This window comes from Vitis riparia, chromosome 12 (assembly GCF_004353265.1).
Source record: "Vitis riparia cultivar Riparia Gloire de Montpellier isolate 1030 chromosome 12, EGFV_Vit.rip_1.0, whole genome shotgun sequence".
In the NCBI taxonomy this organism is placed as follows: Eukaryota; Viridiplantae; Streptophyta; class Magnoliopsida; order Vitales; family Vitaceae; genus Vitis; species Vitis riparia.
In genome coordinates this window covers 13,873,548-13,892,882 of record NC_048442.1, presented here as the reverse complement: position 1 = coordinate 13,892,882, position 19,335 = coordinate 13,873,548, and the positions used below count along the sequence as shown (strand labels likewise).

General features: G+C 35.7%; 2 protein-coding genes across 2 annotated transcripts; one reads left to right on the top strand and one right to left on the bottom strand.

The window, feature by feature from the left end:
• Positions 1-10,628: 10,628 nt before the first annotated feature.
• On the top strand, positions 10,629-14,196 carry LOC117925981 (protein PHR1-LIKE 3-like). The gene is made up of 6 exons (XM_034845076.1): positions 10,629-10,893; positions 12,096-12,172; positions 12,449-12,506; positions 13,071-13,125; positions 13,264-13,321; positions 13,425-14,196. Exons 1-6 carry the CDS (start codon positions 10,629-10,631, stop codon positions 13,890-13,892), a joined length of 981 nt encoding a protein of 326 aa, XP_034700967.1. The 3' UTR covers positions 13,893-14,196.
• A 901-nt stretch (positions 14,197-15,097) lies between these two features.
• Positions 15,098-17,955, bottom strand: LOC117926733 (transmembrane 9 superfamily member 12). Its single transcript, XM_034845992.1, has 2 exons — positions 17,814-17,955; positions 15,098-17,554 (listed from the first exon to the last, which is right to left on the bottom strand). Exon 2 carries the CDS (start codon positions 17,493-17,495, stop codon positions 15,489-15,491), a length of 2,007 nt encoding a protein of 668 aa, XP_034701883.1. The 5' UTR covers positions 17,496-17,554; positions 17,814-17,955; the 3' UTR covers positions 15,098-15,488.
• Positions 17,956-19,335: the final 1,380 nt, after the last annotated feature.

The window sequence follows — 19,335 nt, the reverse complement described above, 5'->3', positions numbered from 1 at the left end:
TGGTTAAAACTTTGTTAGAATAGGAAAAAGTTTATTCAAGATAAAAATCCACATGCTTGTATTTATAAAATTGATTTGTTCAAGGATCAATGCATCGATCTCCTTATGTTAGGTGGCCACCAATAGCAAATTCTCAAGGAAGTTCCATCTTCTACACTTTTAACATACATAAATATATTTATCTCATAGAGAAAATGCATGAAGAAGAGGGTGCCTCTAATATATTAATGTGGGTGATGAGAATGTTGCTTTATCATTGTCACAACCTTTTACTTGCTAACATTTTTTAACATATTAGGGGGATGCTTTTTAAAGATTGTCTCTATATATGTCTTTACAAAAAATAAGAGAGGGATTATGTAAACATATTCTTATCAGTATACAATATATTTTTTTTTGCATTTTTTCTTTTTTTTTTAAGTTTTTTAATAATATAATGCTAAGATGTTCTTTGCTTTCTTGAGTTGTGAATTATGTGTCTCTCCAAAAAAGAAGAGGGGGATTTCGTAAACTTATTTTCATTGTTATACAAGATATTTTTGCACTTTTTTTTTTTTTTTTTTTGTTGAAGTTTTCTAATGGTGTAATGCTAAGATATTTCATGGCATATTGAGTTGGGAATAAAGCTCATGGAGCCCAATATTGGCTTGGTACACCTCAATAGATCGCCTTATTTCAATATTGATTATATGAGATAAAGATCTTAGGTGGTTTGGGAGCTAGACAAACTGTAAGCCTTTTTGAGATAGAAATAACCACAACACTTAGAGCCTGTTTGGCGAAGTTTTTAAAAACAATTTTCTGTTTTTAAAAATAGAAACAATTTTTAAAAATTCATAACATTGTTTGTTTTTATTGTTCTCTATTTCTAGTTTTTAAAAGCAAAGTAAAATAGAGAGCAACTTTTAGAGAACAAGTAAAAATTATTTTCACCAGTTTTTAAAAATGACAAAAAAATACACACACTCTATTATTTATCTTCTATATTGAATTACTATTTTTCAATTTTTTTTTCACTTGGCAAATTAACTCCAAATTAAACAAGACTTAATGCATTGAATTTGTTAACAAGTCCATTATTTAAAAAAAAAAATTAAAACTTAAATAATAAACTTATTAATACCATAAATTTATGAATATAATAAAATATCATTTTTCTAACATATAATAAAATAGTATATTTTCTATTAAAAATATAATTTATGATTTTATTATAATATTAGTATTTATATTTTACTAAAAACTATATAAATTTTAATTTATTTGTAATTAAAAAATTATTTTCATTTTCAAGAACACTTCAATTAAATTTAATTAATTAATGTTATATAAATTGAATTTAAAATGTTTTTACAAAATCAAAATAAATTTTTTTTTTACAAAAAACAATGAATTCAAACAAGTCTTTTTGTTTTTTATTTTAAAAATCCTTTTATAAAAACAACTTGCCAAATATCCTTATTTTTATAAAACATTAAAAGAAATTAGTTTTTTTAACTTAAAAACAATTTCTCAAAAAAAAAAAAAAAAAAACATAAGAAATCATGATCAAGCAAGAAATTTAAAAAAATTAATTAATTAAAATACTTATTTGACTTGTATTAAAAATGAATATTAAAATTATTTTTATTTTATAGTAATTTTTGTTTCACTATAATAAAAAAATTATTTCATAATTAAAAAATTATTTATTTTTAATTCATACATAATTGTAGATTTAATTTTTTATCATTTTAATAATACTTAACTTGAATTTAATCTTATATTATTTAAATTATATTTATAAATTGTTTATAAAATAAAAGTAAGACATTGCTTTTAAAAACAATACAAATTCTTTCATCCAAACAAGTTTTTTGTTTTAATTTTTTAAAACATCTTGCTAAACACTTTTATTAAGAAAATTTTTTTTAAAAATATTTTTGTTTCTCTATTTTGAACACAATTTTTAGAAACAAATTTTATAAAACATCCCCAAACCTGTCCGAAGCTTCTTGTTTCCATAAAATTGATATTAAAATCTATTTTATAAAATATATGTTGATAGAATACATACATACATACATACATACATATATATATATATATATATACACCGTATAAATTATTATAATATAAGGACTACACATTCAATATACGGATTTTATTAATTGTGCAACTGTCACAAAAATTAAGATTTTTTTTTTCTTTTTGTTTCGGTGTTACGTGGACTATCCACATGGCATGACACAAATAGGCAATATCAAAAAGAAGGAAAGGTGAGAAGAAGAAATATATCAACTACAACTTGAGGAGTAATACCTGAACTAAACCTTAAGTGTAAAACTACAATTTAAAAATAATGAAATAAATTAATAAATTTAATAAAGGTAGAAATTTCATTTAGTTTTTAAAAGCTTTAAGTATAAAATAAATTTTTACCTTTTTTGTTTTTTTTTTTTAATTAAAACTTTTGTTACATAAGGATCAAAGAATATACGGGTTAAAGAGTTGAAAGCTTAGGGTTTAAAGATCAGTTTTTTAGATAAGATTTTAATCTTTATATTAATATTTTAAATTCGTTAACAAATTTTAAATAATAAAAAAATTATTTGAAAATTTTCAACCTATATTAAGCTTTATTTATCTAATTTTTATATCAAAAGATTAAAATTTTATGAATGTAAATTAATTTATTGATAGATAGGGAAATTTTGAATATTTATTTGAGTAGATTTAAATAAATAAATAAATAGGAGAAAAATAAATTTGAGGTTTGGATGAAAAAAAAAAAAAGGTTTGCACGAGCTTTAGATCAAAAAAGAAAAGGAAAACAAGGACAAAAAATCGGGTTTGTAGTTGTGTGTGTGGGCGCCATTTTAGAAAAAAAAAAATGGTTGTGCTTGTGAGATAGTAGAATGGAAAAAAAAAATAATAGTTTAGTTGCAAACTTGCAGGAGGGTCTTAAGTAGTGTAGAGTTTTGGATTTTTCTCAAAAAAAAAAAAAAAAAAAAAAAAAAAAAAAAAAAACATGCTTTTGGATACCCTAGAAAGGGTCTTTGAAACGGATGTTGTATAAATTGGAGGTTAAAAGCAGGCAAAGAATTTTTATAATTATAAAATAGTACTTTGGTTACTTGGAAGGGTGTCAGTAGAGAATGAAAAAGTGAGAAAATGAAATAATAATAATAATAATAATAATAATTTAATGTAAGAAATAAAAATAATATATTTTTAAAAATATATATTTGGAAACTCACTTATTAAAATGTTATTAATTAGGATGTTAAAAATAATATAAGTGATAATAATATTAACAAGAAAAATTGAAATGCATGACATGCAGGTTGAGCTCTTTGATTCTTGTCCAATGGAGTCGTTGCACGGGTCATGCTATTGTGTTGGAATTCTAAGCCCGTGAAAAAAGATAAAAGCAGAAGTGAATTCAAATGGTTGTGGTGTCTCCCAATGGAAAGTGTTGGTTTGGAGTGGATTCAAAGACCTTCGAGATTTCAATCAATGAGGCCAAGGGGAAAGTGTTCGGAACAGTCTGTGAAAAGGGCCCCAACTTTTCTTCTTGGGTTTGTTTCAGTGGTAAAAGCTTGTCCTTCCTTTTGAAAGGGGCTGAGACTTGTTGTTGCCTCAAAGTAGGGGAGCATTTCAAAAAATCTTGGGCGGAGGGGGGAAGAAGGTATTAGTTGGAATTGCGCACTAACAAAGCAGGATAATAATTTTTGTTTTGTACACCTGGGATGTGGAAGGTAAGAAATTCTCCTTGGTTTTCCTTAAAGGTAGGAGTGTGGTTGGGGGTTGACAATTTTTGGTTGGGAAGTTAAGAAGTCTGGGTTTCTCTCTGTCCCAAAGGGGGGAGGATTCCTCTGCCTCTTCTTCAAGAGGAAGGGGTCTCAAAAGGGTCAGTGTCGGAAAGAAGGACCCAATAGTAGAGATAGAGTTTTCTGGTTCTGTTGAACTTCGGAATATTGTGTGGTTAAAATTGAAAAAGGGGTAATCAATAGAAACAAGGAAGTCTTGAGCAGGAGCATGGCAAGGAGATGTGGGTTGGGGGGGGGGGGGGGGGGGGGGGGGGGGACTTTTAGATCAACCCACAAACCTCGATTCCCTTAATTCTTGGGCTCAGTCTAGTTGGATGTTGAAAGGAAATATTCGCTTGGCTCTTTTAGGAAGTCCTTTTATCCTTTTTGAGTTTGAAGATGTCATTGAAGCTGAGAGGGTGTTGCACTCAGGGGTCAAGTGGTTTAAAGGTAAATGTCTCATATTGGATTGGTGGAACCCTTCTATTGGTTGTCTCATAGAGGACAGGAAGAGCCTAGAGGTGTGGGTAAGAATTCTAGGTCTTCCATTGCATATTTAGGGGATGAGTTTTTTCAAGAACTTAGGGGAAGCTTGTGGTCGCTTTGTGGGTGTTGACAAGGACATGGTGGAATGCCAGAACTTGTAGTGGACCAGGGTCCTTGTTAGGGTAAGATGGTGGAATTTCCCTAGCTCTCTACATGTAGTGGCTGGTTCTACCTGTTTCGCTGTCTAGTTGTGGTGGGAGAATACTCCATGGATTAGTGATGTGCAACCTTCATGGTGTTACAGAGGAAAAGAGGAAAATAATGAGAGTGAGGTCAAGTCATGCTCCCCCTTGAGAATAACTGAAGTTTGCTCTAGGAAAAAAGATGGCCAATGTCGTTGGTTGACCTACTACTCTTTACAAAAAAAAAAAGATGACATTGTTCCTAATACAGGAATGGCTATAGGTACAGAAAGGAAAAGAGAGCTTTGTGGAGTGGGGGCTTTGGGGGCTTTGTTGGGCTAAGAGAAAGAGGCCCTTGCTGATGTACCTCAGGCCTTGTCGAGCTCTATCTATGGAGGAAACCTTAAAAGGCTTTCCTTAAGCAACGCCTAAATAGAAGTGGGTCGGGCCTATCTTTTAAAAAGAGGGGAGAATTTCCACTCTTCTCCCAGATAAGTTCTTCACGATCGGTGCCCTAGATTTTCGTCCATGGCGTTGGGTTCTCCCAAAGGCCTTAACCCTTGTGCATCATTTATGACGGATTTGGAGGCGAACACGAAACCTCTAGCAGACATCGCTCTCTTAGAAGTTCTCAGATTCCAAGGTACACTTTCTTCATCCCTTTCTTCTTGGGGGAAAGAGCCTTCTTCTTCTACTACTCCTTTTTGGGTGTCAGATTCTTCTGCTTTGGGCAAGGATCGCAAAGGGACAACACTTTTTTTGAAGCGTTGGGGAGGATCCCCTAAGTGGGAAGAGGGTGCGCTGGAGGTAAGGGTTGATGCTGTGAAGAGGACTCTATATATGGTTTTGCAAGATAGGTCAAAGGTGGTTTTCCTTGAGAATGCTTCTTCTGAAAAGGATCCACCCTCCGACAAGGAGCTTTCCAATTTCAAAGATTTCAATAGATTTTTGGGAATGTCAGTTGAGGGGTGGGAAGAAAAAATAGTTATGCAACTAAAGAAGTTGAAGAAGATGACTGGTGGGAGAACCCTTTGTAAAAAGAGAAAGAAGAAAGTGGTGTCTGCATCACGCTTTGAAATGGAACTTAAGAGATTGGATTGTACGATTAGCTATGGAGAGTCTATGATTGCGAATAAAAGGAGCGGCAAGAACAAAAGGGAAATGATCCCTGTGGATTGATGAAGATCAAAATCCTTTCTTGGAATGTTAGAGGGCTCAACAATAAGGAGAAAATGAGGATGATTAATTTGGTAGTTAGAGCCCAGAAGGCATATCTAGTTTGTTTTCTAGAAACAAAGGTGCGGGAGATGTCATTAAAGGTGGTGAAAAGCTTGGGCGCTGGAAGGTTTATGGATTGGGGTGCAGTTAATGCTGGGGGTGTCTCAGGAGGCATTATGATTTTTTGGGACAACAGGGTTCTGGAACTCTTGGAGCTAGAGCGCGGTGGTTTCACCATCTTAGGTCGCTTCAGGAATGTGGAAGATGGCTTTGTTTGGGTGTTCATTGGTGTCTATGGCCCAATCTTATCAAGGAAAAAAACATGAGTTTTGGGAAGAATTGGGTGCTATTAAAGACCTGTGGGATGATCCCTGGTGCGTGGGGGAAGGGATTTCAATTCCATTAGATTTTCAAGGGAAAGGAGGAATGGGCTTAGTCTGATAACAGATATGAGAAGGTTCTTTGAGGTCATCGAGGAGTTGAGTTTAAAGGATCTGCCATCCTCCGGTGGTTAGTTCACATGGTATGGTGGTCTTAATTCTCAAGCAGTTTCAAGGTTGGATAGTTTTCTAATCTCTAACGAGTGGGAGGATCATTTTTCAGGTGTCTTTCAATGTGCTCTCCCTAGAATAGTCTCTGATCATTGTCCCATTTCCTTGGAGGGCAGGGAGGTTAAAAAAGGCAAGACTTCCTTGCGTTTTAAGAATATGTGACTTCTATAGGATGGGTTCAACGAGCTAATAAGAGCGTGGTGAACAGGGTACTCGGTTGTAGGGTCCAACAACCATTGCCTTGCTAAAAAGTTGAAAGCTCTCAAAAGAGATCTAAGAAGATGGAATAAAGAAGTTTTTGGTAATGTCTTTGCTAGAAAATCTGAAGCCTTCTCTTGAATTCAGTTCTGGGATTCAAAAAAGAGTGTTAATCCCCTGGCTTTTGAGAAAGCAGAGGCTCGAATGAGGGATTTGGAGAAGTACAAGAATTGCGTTTTAATGGAAGAAACTTTGTGGAGGCAAAAATCTAGGAAACTCTGGTTAAAAGAGGGTGACAAAAATACCAAAATTTTTCATAAGATGGCAAATGCCAGTGCGAGAAAAAACTTTTTATCCAAGGTGTATTAATTGGGACACTCTTACTAGTGAGGAAGATATCAAGTCTGGGGTGTGTAGGGCTTATAGGACTTTGTTATTAGAAATCGAGGATTGCAGACCGATAATTGGGGATTTATAGTTTCATGTTTTAGGGACAGAAAGGTCCAGAAGTTTAGAGGAGCCTTTCTCAAAAAAAGAAGTGTTCGAAGCCCTATGCAGCCTCTCCATAAACAAAGCGTTTGGTATGGATGGCTTCGCCATGGCATTTTGGCAATTCTCCTAGGATTTTACCAAAGTTGAGATTATGACATTTTTTGATGATTTTTTCCGCCTTAACACTTCCAGAGGAGTTTAAACTCCACTTTTCTCGTTCTAATCCCAAAAAATAGGGGTACAGAAGAGTTGAAAGATTCCAGACTGATAAGTTTGGTTGGGAGCCTTTACAAATTACTCGCCAAAGTCTTGGCAAATAGGCTGAAACTAGTTGTTGTGGAGGTGGTTTCAGAGTACTAGTATGCCTTCATTCAGAATAAGCAAATTTTGGATGCCGGCTCATTGCAAATGAGGTTGTAGACTCCAGGTTGAAGGATAATCTCCCTAGTCTCCTTCTAAAAATGGACATTGAGAGGGCATTTGATCATGTCAACTAGGACTGCCTTCTGTCAATTATGTCTAAGATGGGGCTTGGGCAAAGGTGGATTAATTGGATCAGATGGTGCAACTCCACAACTAATTTCTCAATTTTAATTAATGGAACCTCTTCAGACTTTTTTCATAGCACTAGGGGTTTGAGACAAGGTGATCCATTATCCCCTTATCTCTTCTTATTAGTCGTGGAGATTCTCAACCAACTACTTTTCAGAGCAAAAAACGGGGGTTTCATTGAGGGGTTTAAGGTGAGAAGCAGTAGTGGAGTAGGAAGGGATTTGCTCCATCTTTTGTTTGCTGACGATACTCTTTTATTCTGCAAGGCCAATAGTGAGCAGTTGCGATACTTGAGTTGGGTGTTCTTATGGTTTGAGGCGATTTCTGGGTTAAAAGTGAACAGGGATAAAAGTGAGGCTATCCCTGTAGGAAGGATTGATTCTTTGGAGAATATCGTTTCGGTATTAAGGTGTAGGATTGGGAAGCTCCCTTCTTTGGGTCTACCATTGGGTGCTTCTTTCAAATCCTCAAGGATGTGGGGCATAGTGGAAGAGAGATTCAGAAAGTGTTTGTCCTTATGGAAGAGACAATATCTCTTTAAAGGGGGGAGGCTTACCTTGATAAAGAGCACTCTTTCAAGTCTCCCAATTTACTTTATGTCTCTCTTTGTCATTCCGCAGAAGATGTGTACAAGACTTGAAAAAATCCAAAGAGACTTCTTGTGGGGCGGTAGCGCCTTAGAGAAAAAGACTCACTTGGTGAATTGGAGTGCGGTTTGTGCTGATATGAGACAGAGAGACTTAGGTATTCGCAATCATGTGGCCCTAGAGGGATTCTTTGTGAAAACAAGTCATCATAGACAAATTTGGGATAGAGGAAGGAGATTGGTGTTCAAGAGAAGTGAGGGGAGCCTATGGTGTGGGAGTATGAAAAGCTATTAGAAAAGATTGGGAAAACATTTGCTCTAGAAAAGATTGGAAGGATTTGTGGTGTGAGGACCAAGCTTTGAAAGATGTTTTCCCTAACTTGTTCTGATTAGCAGTCAACAAGGATTAGTGGGTGTTTGATGCTTGGGAAGAGGGTGGAGAAGTGGGAAGTTAGAATCCTTTGTTTTCAAGACACTTTAACGATTGGGAAATGGAAGAGGTAGAGGGCTTGCTCCAGAAACTCCATCCTTTGGTTTTGAATAGAGATGTGGAGGATGTCTTGAGTTAGAAGAATAGCAAGAACTACTCATTTTCTGTTAGATCTCTTTACTGCTCCCTCACAAAAGCCTCTAGTGACCCTTTTCCTTGGAATATTATTTGGAGATCTTGGGCTCCCATAAGGGTAAACTTTTTTGCTTGGGAAGCATCTTGGAACAAAATCTTGACCATTGATCAGCTCAAAAGAAGGGGTTGGAATATGCCAAATAGGTGCTACTTGTGTAAAGTGGAAGAGGAAACCGGTGACCACTTGATCCCTTTTTGTAAGAATGCTACAATGCTATGAAGCTTACTTTTCTCTCTTTTTGATGTGTAGTGGTTCCTGCATTTCTTAATCGAAAGGAATTTGATAGGTTGGCATGGTGCTTTTGTGAGTAAAAGAAAGGAAAAGGCTTGGAGGGTTGCCCCCCTTTGTTTAATGTGGACCTTATGGAAGGAAAGAAATGAAAGAGTGTTCAATGACATTGAATGATTTGACCAAGCTTTAAAACTTTCTTTTTTGTACGCTTTTGTGAATTGAGGTAGAATGTATTTAGAGGATCATTCTTTGTCCTTGATTGATTTTATAGAGTGACTTTTGACTAAATAGGAGAAAGGTTTCCTTCTTTCTTTTTGCCTAGCTTCTTGGGCGTTGCTTGTATACTTCATGTGTACTATTTTCACCTCTTTTAGGCTTTTCTAATACAATCTCTTCTTTACCTATTAAAAAAAATATTAACAGGAAATTAGTAGGATTGTTGAGAAGTAAAAAATAGCCAATAATAAAGTCAAATCTATTATAGGATTGTCAAAGTCAAACCTAAAATATAGACTTTATAAATAAGGTAAATTATAGACAATCATGAAACTTATGCATAAAAACCATTAATATGATACAATTTGAATTTGGTATGAAAAAGGATGAAAAGGAAAAAAGAAAGGTAAATAAGGAAGTGATTAAGAAATAGGGAGGTTTAGAATACGTCAAGCACATAAGTTATGAAGGGAAAACTATCACACTAGAACCGTAAAAGATAATGAAATGTCAATTGAGGAATTGTCTCATGTTCCAACATTTTAAAGCAAAGTTATCTTCGTATAATTAGTATTTTAGAATAGATATTGACGACATTGTCCTTAAATAGTAGATCAATGTTCTATTCTATGTTCTATAATAGAATAGTATTTTGTGCTTGTATTCAAAAGTAAGGTAAATATGAATTTCTTCCACAAGAAAAAAGGAAGAACCTAAACATGCAAATATCTTAATTGCACTCAAGAACGTTATTAATAATATTTGATGATGATGACCGATTCGTCTAATAATATCAGATCAATAACTTTGAGGATAAAGATCCTTTGACACGCACATTCTGAATATCATCAAATTGTATGTCTCTCCCCCTTAAAAGAAGATGGGAGAATTTTATTGCAACACTTTTTAATTAATTCCGCATAGATGGGAAGAAAAGGAAAAGGAGAAAAGAGCACGGGGTTTTTTAGACGTCTAGAGTATTGGGTTGCCTTTCCTTAGTGCTATATAGGTTTCTTATAAGCAGCGTTGGCTTTGTTGACGTCGAAACAGGTGAGTGCAGCGGAGATGAAGGAAGATGATGACACATGGCATCTGGGTTCAACATAAACTGGACAGTACTTGAACCGGTGCTCAAGGAAGGAGAGTGGAAGGCCTCAAGTACAAACAAAATTAAGGGGGAGCAAGCTGGATAGAGGAGGAGGTCTCCACGTTTTCCTACATGCACATGCAGTGCAACAGACTTCACTTGATGAGAAGAGAGCAAATCATGGAATGACAGGGAACCATCCATACGGACTGATGTGTCGGCACTGGCAAGCGAGCGTCGCTCTTGCTTGGTCCTCGACTTTATCACCCCCCTTTTCGCGCTGTCACTGCAGGCATTGCCATTTGTTTGGCAGTGGTAGCAGTTGCGGCAGTGTGTGGGAGTGCCTATTTTGTTTTAAGGGAATCTTTCATGTCTTGCTCATCATCACTGCTCATCCAAAAAGATCTAAATCATGTTTGGAGGAGAAAGAGGAGGAGGACAGCGAGAACCGGGTGTTCCTTCTATCCATCCTTATCAGCACTTGTATCAACCGATGCTTCTCCCTAATCACCCTCAGCAAGGGATCTTCGAGGGCCGAACTGCTTTTCCTGTCCAGGTCCAAGAGGACCGTCACCCTTCCATTGTCTTGTCTTCTGATCTGAAACCACGCCTAAAATGGACACCAGAACTTCACGCTCTTTTCGTTGATGCGGTTAATCAGCTTGGTGGCCATGAAAGTAGGACTTTCAGTACACTTATTCTCTTAGGTTATCAATTAACAATTCTTCTTCTGTCCAGTGCCTCCTTTGGTTTCTGAAGTATTAGAATGGGGTTCTGTTGTATCTTTCTTTTGTATGCTGTTTGGTTCAATTTTCTTTAGTTTGTTTACGGTTTAGGCCTATTTGGGAGGAGTGATTTTGGGGTTTTAATTTCTGGTTCAACTGTATGACATGGGATTTGCTCAATTTCAGGCCCACATCTGCGTCCATCTGGTTGGACTCCTTTTTGTGTAATATATGCCTTCTACTTTGTATGCACTGTGTCATTGGGCAAATTACCTCTATTTCTGGCATCAGAAGGAAGGGGGATTCTGGTTGCATTTGCCACAGTGGTTATTTTCTTAGCATATCGATTCACTCTCCCAGGATCTTGTCAATTATAGGTAGCCAGGCCCCATCAATCATGGTTGAATTTTTTATCTACAAGTCTCTTTCCTGTGTTCCTGTTTCCTTTTTTCCAAGCATGCATAGTTTTCATTTGCATCAGCATAGTCATTTTACCTTCATTTTTCACACTTTTGTTCTTTTCAGCACAAGCTGAGGTGTTTCTCACTCTTCCTTTCATGCTGAATTTGTTTATATATTTATTGATCTCATGAGGTCTGCACTACACTGAACTGCTTCTCACATCTCACTTTTCTTATTCTCCTTGCAGATTCATGGGATATTTTTAGTTGATTCCTTAGTGTTCTCAAATGTAGGTGTCTCTTTGATGGAGTACTGATCGTATCCTGTTTGTTGGTTTAGTTTTTGTTCAACTTCTTTCCTTTTCAAGTATATATGATCTGCTACCTTGTGGCATTCAATGAACTAAGTTCATGGTTTATTGATGCATGACCGGTCATGGCAACCTTGTGGGTTGGATAACTGGATATGACTTAATACTTTCCTTTTATATTCTTATAGTTCTGGTATGATCTATTCTGGAGAGGGGCATCTGATAAGGTAGAGCAAATAGTATGAAACCAGAAAAATATGAATAGTGACATGAACAATTAAGAAACTTGGAAAGGAAACCTTTTTATGTACTTATTGTGCATCATCTGAGCCGTTGATTTATTTGCAAAGTTTTTATAATTGATCTATTTTACTCTTCTTTTTCAGCTGTTCTGAGCAAGGCTTCTTGTTAATGCATCTCATATTTTGCACTCTTCTTGCAGAGGCCACCCCAAAGGCTATCATGAAGATAATGCGTGTAAGGGGATTGACTCTCTACCACTTGAAAAGCCATTTACAGGTTCCTCCATTATTAAACTTGAATGTCATTTAAATGCTTAACTCCAACAGTGTCTATAATGTTAAACTACCGAGGCACTGACCATAGGAGGACTGACGAATAAGAGGAAGGTTCAAGCTCTCGTATTAAACAGAGCTCTAATCCCATGTTAGTTTACCAATTTTCCTAAAAATTTAAGTTATTAGGATTTGAAAAAATAATGTATACCATGCTCTAATATAGAATAATAGTGAAACTACCATTTGTAATTACCCAAGGATTTTTGGTGTTCTACAGAAGTACAGGATGAACATAATTTCAGGAAGGGAGGCTGCAAGAAGGGAAGCCGAAGAAGGTAGGCCCTTTGTTTAATCAATCTTCCTTTCATGGTTGTTGCAATTATGCAATTTGACCTCATAACATTGTGTGCTTGTTGAAAACCTTGCTAGAACTAGAAGTATATGTTCCCTTGCTATCTCAACAGTAATTAAAGGAAAATTATTATGATGAAGAAGATCCAAAAGGATGCCCCCAGAGCAAAACCATACTCTAAGATGAACAGCATTAGATCAGGAATCACAAGGAGGATGGCTATCATACTAGAATCAGTATTTAAGGGTCTTTTCGTAAATTATTCTTGAAAATAGAAAAGTGTTCTAATTTGAAAAACATATTTGAAATTTTTTTATTAAAAATAGTTTTTTAAGAATTTGTCTCTATAACACATTTTTTAAAAGAATATATATATATATTTCTGAAGTTTTTGCAAAAATAATTCTAGAAACCATTTTTCTAAATAGAATTTTGTTCATGAAGATAATTGAAACAAATTTTTAAGAGTTGTTTTTAAAAACCTTACAGAACTATTTTACAAAATATTATCAAACAGATTTGTAGCTTCTCTTCTGTATGATCACAGAGGGGGAACAGCAAAAGGAAGCTGCAAGTTCATCATCGTCACAAGAGGAAGATGAGTAAGAACCTCCACCATCTCCACCACCTCTTATTACGCTTGAATTCAACAGATTTCATTTTCTAAGCAAGCTAAAAGCTAACTTGGCACAAGTTTTTTCCATCTTTGTTTTTCCTTTTCCCCTTTTTTATCTATACAGGGTTGACAAAGCTGAAGATGAGACAAAAGATCAATCGAATGCTCATCTGAAAATTGATGTAATAGGGGAGAAAACCTTGTTACTTTCATGTAAATTACTAAGTTATTGATGTTAATGGATCATTGTTGCAGAAGATTGAGAAACACATTCGCATTTGTCAGGGTGCACAAGAGAGATACCTGAAAGCAGCACTGGACGGTGCACACCGAGCTGCTGCAAGGGGAACATTGGGATGTGCTGGCGCGGATGTCGACCTGACAGGACTTATAGCAAGTAGGAGGGCACTGCCATTTCCATCCGTCATCAAACAGTTCAACTTATGGCCTGCCCATTCAAGTGACATGGTGAGAACCGGTGGTGGTAGATTTCAGCCCCAGGGCCTAGGTCATTCGTCATCAACACAAGGCTGGTTGGCTTCAGAGATGCATTTGGAAAGTTTCAAGAATGATTTGGGTTTGCCTGTTGATGGCTGCCCTGCGATTGCTGGTGAGGAGACTAAAACCAATGCTGGTGGTGAAGAGAACAAAACTGCCCAGGATACTGAGGTTGACCCTGCAAGCATATACCTGAATTTGGATGATACAGGGATCATTGACATGGCACCCCACAACCCCCCTGGCTCTCCCTAGGACGAGGAAATGTCACTGCTGCTTAGTTATGATTGCAGCAGAAATAATACCATGGCACCATACTTTAGCTTTGATGTCTCAGCTATTTAACAGAATATAATTAAATATGAACATGAACCTCTTGTCCTTCTGTATGAGGACACTTATCACAAGCAAAAATGTCTGAGATACCCAACAATTAAAAGAGCCCAACCAAAACTTTAAACAGTATTTAGAAGGCTTGGTATAGGTGAATCCCTTTCTCATGACTTTTTTTGCTAGTTTCCTGTTTATCAATATCAACTTAAATCCAAGGCTTTGAAGCCCTGCCCCTGCCTGTCCAATTAGAGCTAATTGGATAGAGTGGTTCTTCTTGACATTCTAGTCAAACTACTGTAAAAGATTGTACAAAGCATCATCAACTCCCATTTATCAAAAGTGTTACCATGTATGTTTACATATTCAATCATTTCCCCATAACAGTTCAAGGTAGGAGACTGAACATGGAAAAATATCAAGTAAAAAACCCAGCTTCATGAGATAACATGATGCTCTGCCAGTGCTTTTACATTACCTGTCCCAAGCTAGGTAGGTTGGCAACAAACATAAAATGTTTAACCAAATCCACCAGAATAGGACCTTTACCAGACCCCAAATAGAATGAATAGTCATGGGAAATGGAGTACTGAAGAAATACTTAATAATATCAATAATATTTCTGACTATTTTTGTACTTAAGAGCACAATTAATGATTCCTAGAATAAACCTGCATAACATGCTGTAAGTACAGCCCAACAGAAGATTGGATAATACGTTCAGTCTGCTCACTAACAATAGTCGCTAGGTCATTCACATATCCCAATCTCAGAAGTTCCCAACCCCCAACAAATCCATTCATTAAAGGAAAAATAAACAAGAACACGGAAAGCTCAAATGCCACGCAATAATTTAAAAGGAAGAATGTGTACCAGCATATTTAACTCTAAAAGGAAGACTTGCAATCAAGAAATAATCTACATGATTGAAGCTCCAGATGCATGCCATAACAAGTTTGTATGACTGAAACCCGGTAGCACCAATGAAGTTATACTGTCCAGCTTCTAAATGGTGCTATATTGAATGCCAAACCATCTTTTCCACTAATTCTGGGGTGAACAGTCAATATATAGAGCATTTATCATGACAATGGCTAACAGTGAGCTGGGTTAAGAGGACAAAGAAGACAGCCATTTAATCTACTTTTCTTTTCAATGATAAAGTGAAAGACGATACAAGGATAGAAAGTTCAACCAATTACAAATTTCCAGAACAAGTTGAATAATACGTGAGACATGATCTGTTTGTAGCTCAAAACTAGACCAAAAAACTCCAGAACACAAAGAAATTAACATAGTAAAATCACAACTTTAGAACTATTGAGTCCTCTAACCTCAAGAAGCATGGAAAATATAACAGGCCTGCAATGCAGTCAGCAAACAATCTGAGAGTTGTCTGACCTATTGCAGTATGATCAGCTACAGAAGGGAATTTAGTAAAAGCAAAACATTGACTAAGAGAACCTTCTCTTACAGGCTGGAAGTCTTCAACTGGCCAATGAAAAGGACCAGAGGTAACTTTTAGTCAATCTTTACTGATGAGAAAAGGTAATGGACGAAGTAGAAAGAGATAAGGAAACCAATGGTGCCAGTAGACAACATGATCGCAATTGCCATAATCAAAGAATATCCAAGATAAAGTATAGCAGAAACTGGTCCACTTAAACTCTGTAGGTCAAAAACCAAGTAATTAATGGAGTATAGGAACACATAGAGGGCAACAGACCCGGAAGCAAAGAAAGCCTTCCACCACCACCGCCAGTCCTCCACGCAGAGATGCATGTAGGTGAGGACCACAGACACTTCAGCACAAACAACAACCAGCAACAGAAGGACAACAAGTAGGAAACCGAACACATAATAAAACCTTCCAAGCCAGATGCTGGACAGAATGAAAAAAAGTTCAATGAAGAGGGTTCCAAAAGGAAGGGTCCCTGCACCAAGAACAAGCAGCCACGATGGATATTTGCGTGCAGGGATTTCTCTAGGGATCTGGTTAGTTCTCACAGGGTATTGAATAGGCTCAGATTGCGTTCCCAAGAATCCCCCCAAGAGTGTCAGTGGCACAGAAATGCAGAACCAGAGGGACAAGAGTATAAAATACAAGGAAATGGGAATAGCACCCGTACTCTTGCTGCCCCAGAGAATGAAATTCAATGCAGTAAGAATAACAAAAACGGTCCCCGGAAAGAAGCATGCAACCGACCAGGAAACCGACCTCCATCCTTCCGAAGTTCCTTTGATAGTTCTCCATAGACGTACGCCAACATACCCAGCAAAAATCCCCAGGAAAAGATAAAGAATTATCATCCCTGTGAGTAGCATTCCTCGGGAGGCTGGTGACATGAATCCCAGGGCAGCAAAAACAATAGTGACAACCGCCATGCCTGTAATCTGAACCCCATCACCAATCATTACGCAGAGTAGCTTCGAGCAATCTGGTTCTCTAAACACATCTCCCACAACAAGCTTCCATCCAGAAAGCTCCTCATTCATCTGTGCTTGTGCTTCTTTGTCCAATTCTTCATACCTCGTTAAATCCCTTCGCACTGTCCTTAAAAATATAACAAACACAATACCAGCTAGAAAAAAAATCACCATTAGAGAGTTTAGGATTGAGAACCAGTGGACACGGGCACCTTCCATCTTCAGATAAGCATCCCATCTAGATGGCCATTTAATATTGCTTTTCACAAATTCAACCTCATAAGTGAATGATACCCTCTCTAGCTCCCTAATTATTTGAGACTTTTCGATTTCTGTTGGGCAGCTAACAGATGTGAGATTGTCATACATGTTGTGTTTGGACATCACCTCAGGGTTAAATTTCACACTGCAAGGATAAACTTCAAAACCAACTATTTCAAATCCAGATGCCTTTTTCTTATCAGAATCAGAAATTACGTTCATACCTTCTTCCCCAGTGCCAATTATCTCCACACCACTCCCCTCGTACTCGTGAACCAAAACTCTGAACTTGAGGTGATTGATGATGTAATCATCATTACTTTGTGGGGGCGTATACCCAACTGGAAATCCAGTCCATTGGATGTTAACCCCATTTTGCTTGGCAAACCTCATTGCAGGCAAGTTATCTAGAATCATGTTCACTTGATACAGATCCCGAGTTCTCTGTTTTAAAAGCTTTACGTCATGCTCATTCAAAGGACTTGTAGTGCAGAGGTAGATAGTCTCATTGACATTCATCCGGAACCGATAAGGCGAGTTGTCAATTTGATCACCCATAAGGAGCTCTCCAAGATTCTCAGCACTTTTCTTTATTCCCTCAGCGGGTTTGCAGTAGGGGAGACTATAATAGCTGAAAGGAAGTTCAGTCTCAATAGATGTCAAGGAATTCACTTTAGCTAATATAGGTTCGCCTGTTGAGTATGTATGCATATAGCTGCCCGGAAGATAAAACCCTCTGCCTTCATGGGCAAAGAGAAATACCAAGAACAAAACCCAATGCACTGAAGATGTCTTTCTTCCTGATATAGCCCAGGAAGCCATTTCACACAGAGTATACATAAAACTTTTGAAAGTTTGTTTGATCTAAGCTAGTCTCCCAGGCGTAAACAAAACCAAATCTACACAAAGACAAACCTCTAACGTCAGAATCCTGGAATCAGTCGTTAATGTTTTCAAATAAAAGTATCAAGGAGAAGCACAATATTCCTAAGCAGTTCGTATTTCAAACTACAGATCTATGCAAACGAGAGGTCAAAGGAGACAAAGACACAAGCACTAAAGCAAAAAAGCAAAAAAGCAAAAGCAAAACAGAAAAAAATTGGTCAAGCGTTGAGAGGATAGCACATGGATCTCATAACGAGAGATTGAAGAAGCTACCGTAGCAGATCTTGTGATTCAGGCAGAGGCAGCGGTGGGATCGGATCGATTGAGAGGAGATTGGTCCAGAAGCGAGAAGGAGGGCAACGACTGCAACTGAGGAATTCTGTTCTTTTCGTCCTCTAAAAACAAACAGTCCCCCTGGGTAATGCCAACACCTGTAAAATCGCGTTTTTAACTCTGGTTAGATTTAGATCTCTTGTGCTGTGGACCGTGGTTGAGCTCATTCTGGTTTTCTTTCTTCTAATGGGCTGGGTTTTTGAGATGGGCTTCTCTTTATGCCCTAAGAGCAGCGGTTTCCAAAAAAATATTTCAAATTCAGTGTTTTTTTTTTTTTTTTTTTTTTTTTTTTTTTTTGTATGTTATTTTTTTTCAAACAAGAGTTTGCCTAAAAATTTATTTTTGATACAAATTTTTGTCCAACTATTTATCCCTATTTTTTTTTATTAATTTTCAAGTACTTAATAAAAAACATAGACAATCATGTCAAATTTATTTTAAAAAATCATCATATTTTTTAAATAAATTATTAAAAACTACATTCAGCTTTCTAAATTGAAAAACTATTTTTAAAATTAATTCCCAAAAAACCCCCTTTGTATTTTAGTCATCATTTTTTTTTCCTTTGAGAATATATATACATTCTTAATGATTTGAAGTATTTTTTTATTCAAAGCATCACTTGATATAGTTTTTGAATATTTTCTTCAAAAAAATCAATTTTTTAATTATATAACTCAATACCAAAATTAGTATTAAAAATATATTTGATATTATACACCTTATTTGAACAATTTCCTACTTTTATTTTAGATGAAAATTAACGCGAAAACAAAACTAATAATTTTTAGAAAGCAATGTTGCAATTATAATAATTTTATTAAATATTAAATAACTTTTTATAAAAGTCAAAATGGAAATTACAAACAACATTTTCTTTGTTTTTTAAGTCATTAGTTCTTTCACAATAATAATAACAACAACAACAACAACAACATCGACAACACAGAAACTCAAGTGGTGTTTGTTTTTTTTTTGCTTTTTACTGAAAACAATTTGTTTTCAAAATTTAGGTTGCTTATTTTTCTATTTTTTTCATGACTTATTATAAATTTTTTACTAAATTGAAAAAGTCAAAATATGTAACTTTTTCTAAATAGAAAAAATAATATATTGATTTTTCTTTACTTTTTAATATTTAATATAAATAAAATACTATAAAAATAAACAACCTAATATTTAACACTATTAAATGTTAAGATTCTATTTAGAATTAAGTAAAAAAATAAACACATGAAGTTTAATTTTTTTTTTTTTTTTTTTTCTTTTCAAAAGTTGATTAAAACAAAACTTAAAGTCATCCTTTTAGAAGAGTTTCTTTAATAAAAGCATTATTAACAAAAAATTTATCTAAATATGTTTTAACTTAAATTACTCTTCAATAGAATTTTAAAAAATATAATTAGAGGTGGAAGTATAATAATCATAAGCATCCGAAGTCTTTTAAGTTCAAATATTGATG

Excerpts from the sequence above, each read along its gene's own strand:
- LOC117925981 (XM_034845076.1), top strand. The coding sequence starts at position 10,629 with ATGTTTGGAGGAGAAAGAGGAGGAGGACAGCGAGAACCGGGTGTTCCT. Across the intron at positions 10,894-12,095 it reads TCAGCTTGGTGGCCATGAAA|AGGCCACCCCAAAGGCTATC; the intron begins GTAGGACTTTCA and ends CTCTTCTTGCAG. Across the intron at positions 12,173-12,448 it reads ACTTGAAAAGCCATTTACAG|AAGTACAGGATGAACATAAT; the intron begins GTTCCTCCATTA and ends GGTGTTCTACAG.
- LOC117926733 (XM_034845992.1), bottom strand. The coding sequence starts at position 17,495 with ATGTATACTCTGTGTGAAATGGCTTCCTGGGCTATATCAGGAAGAAAG.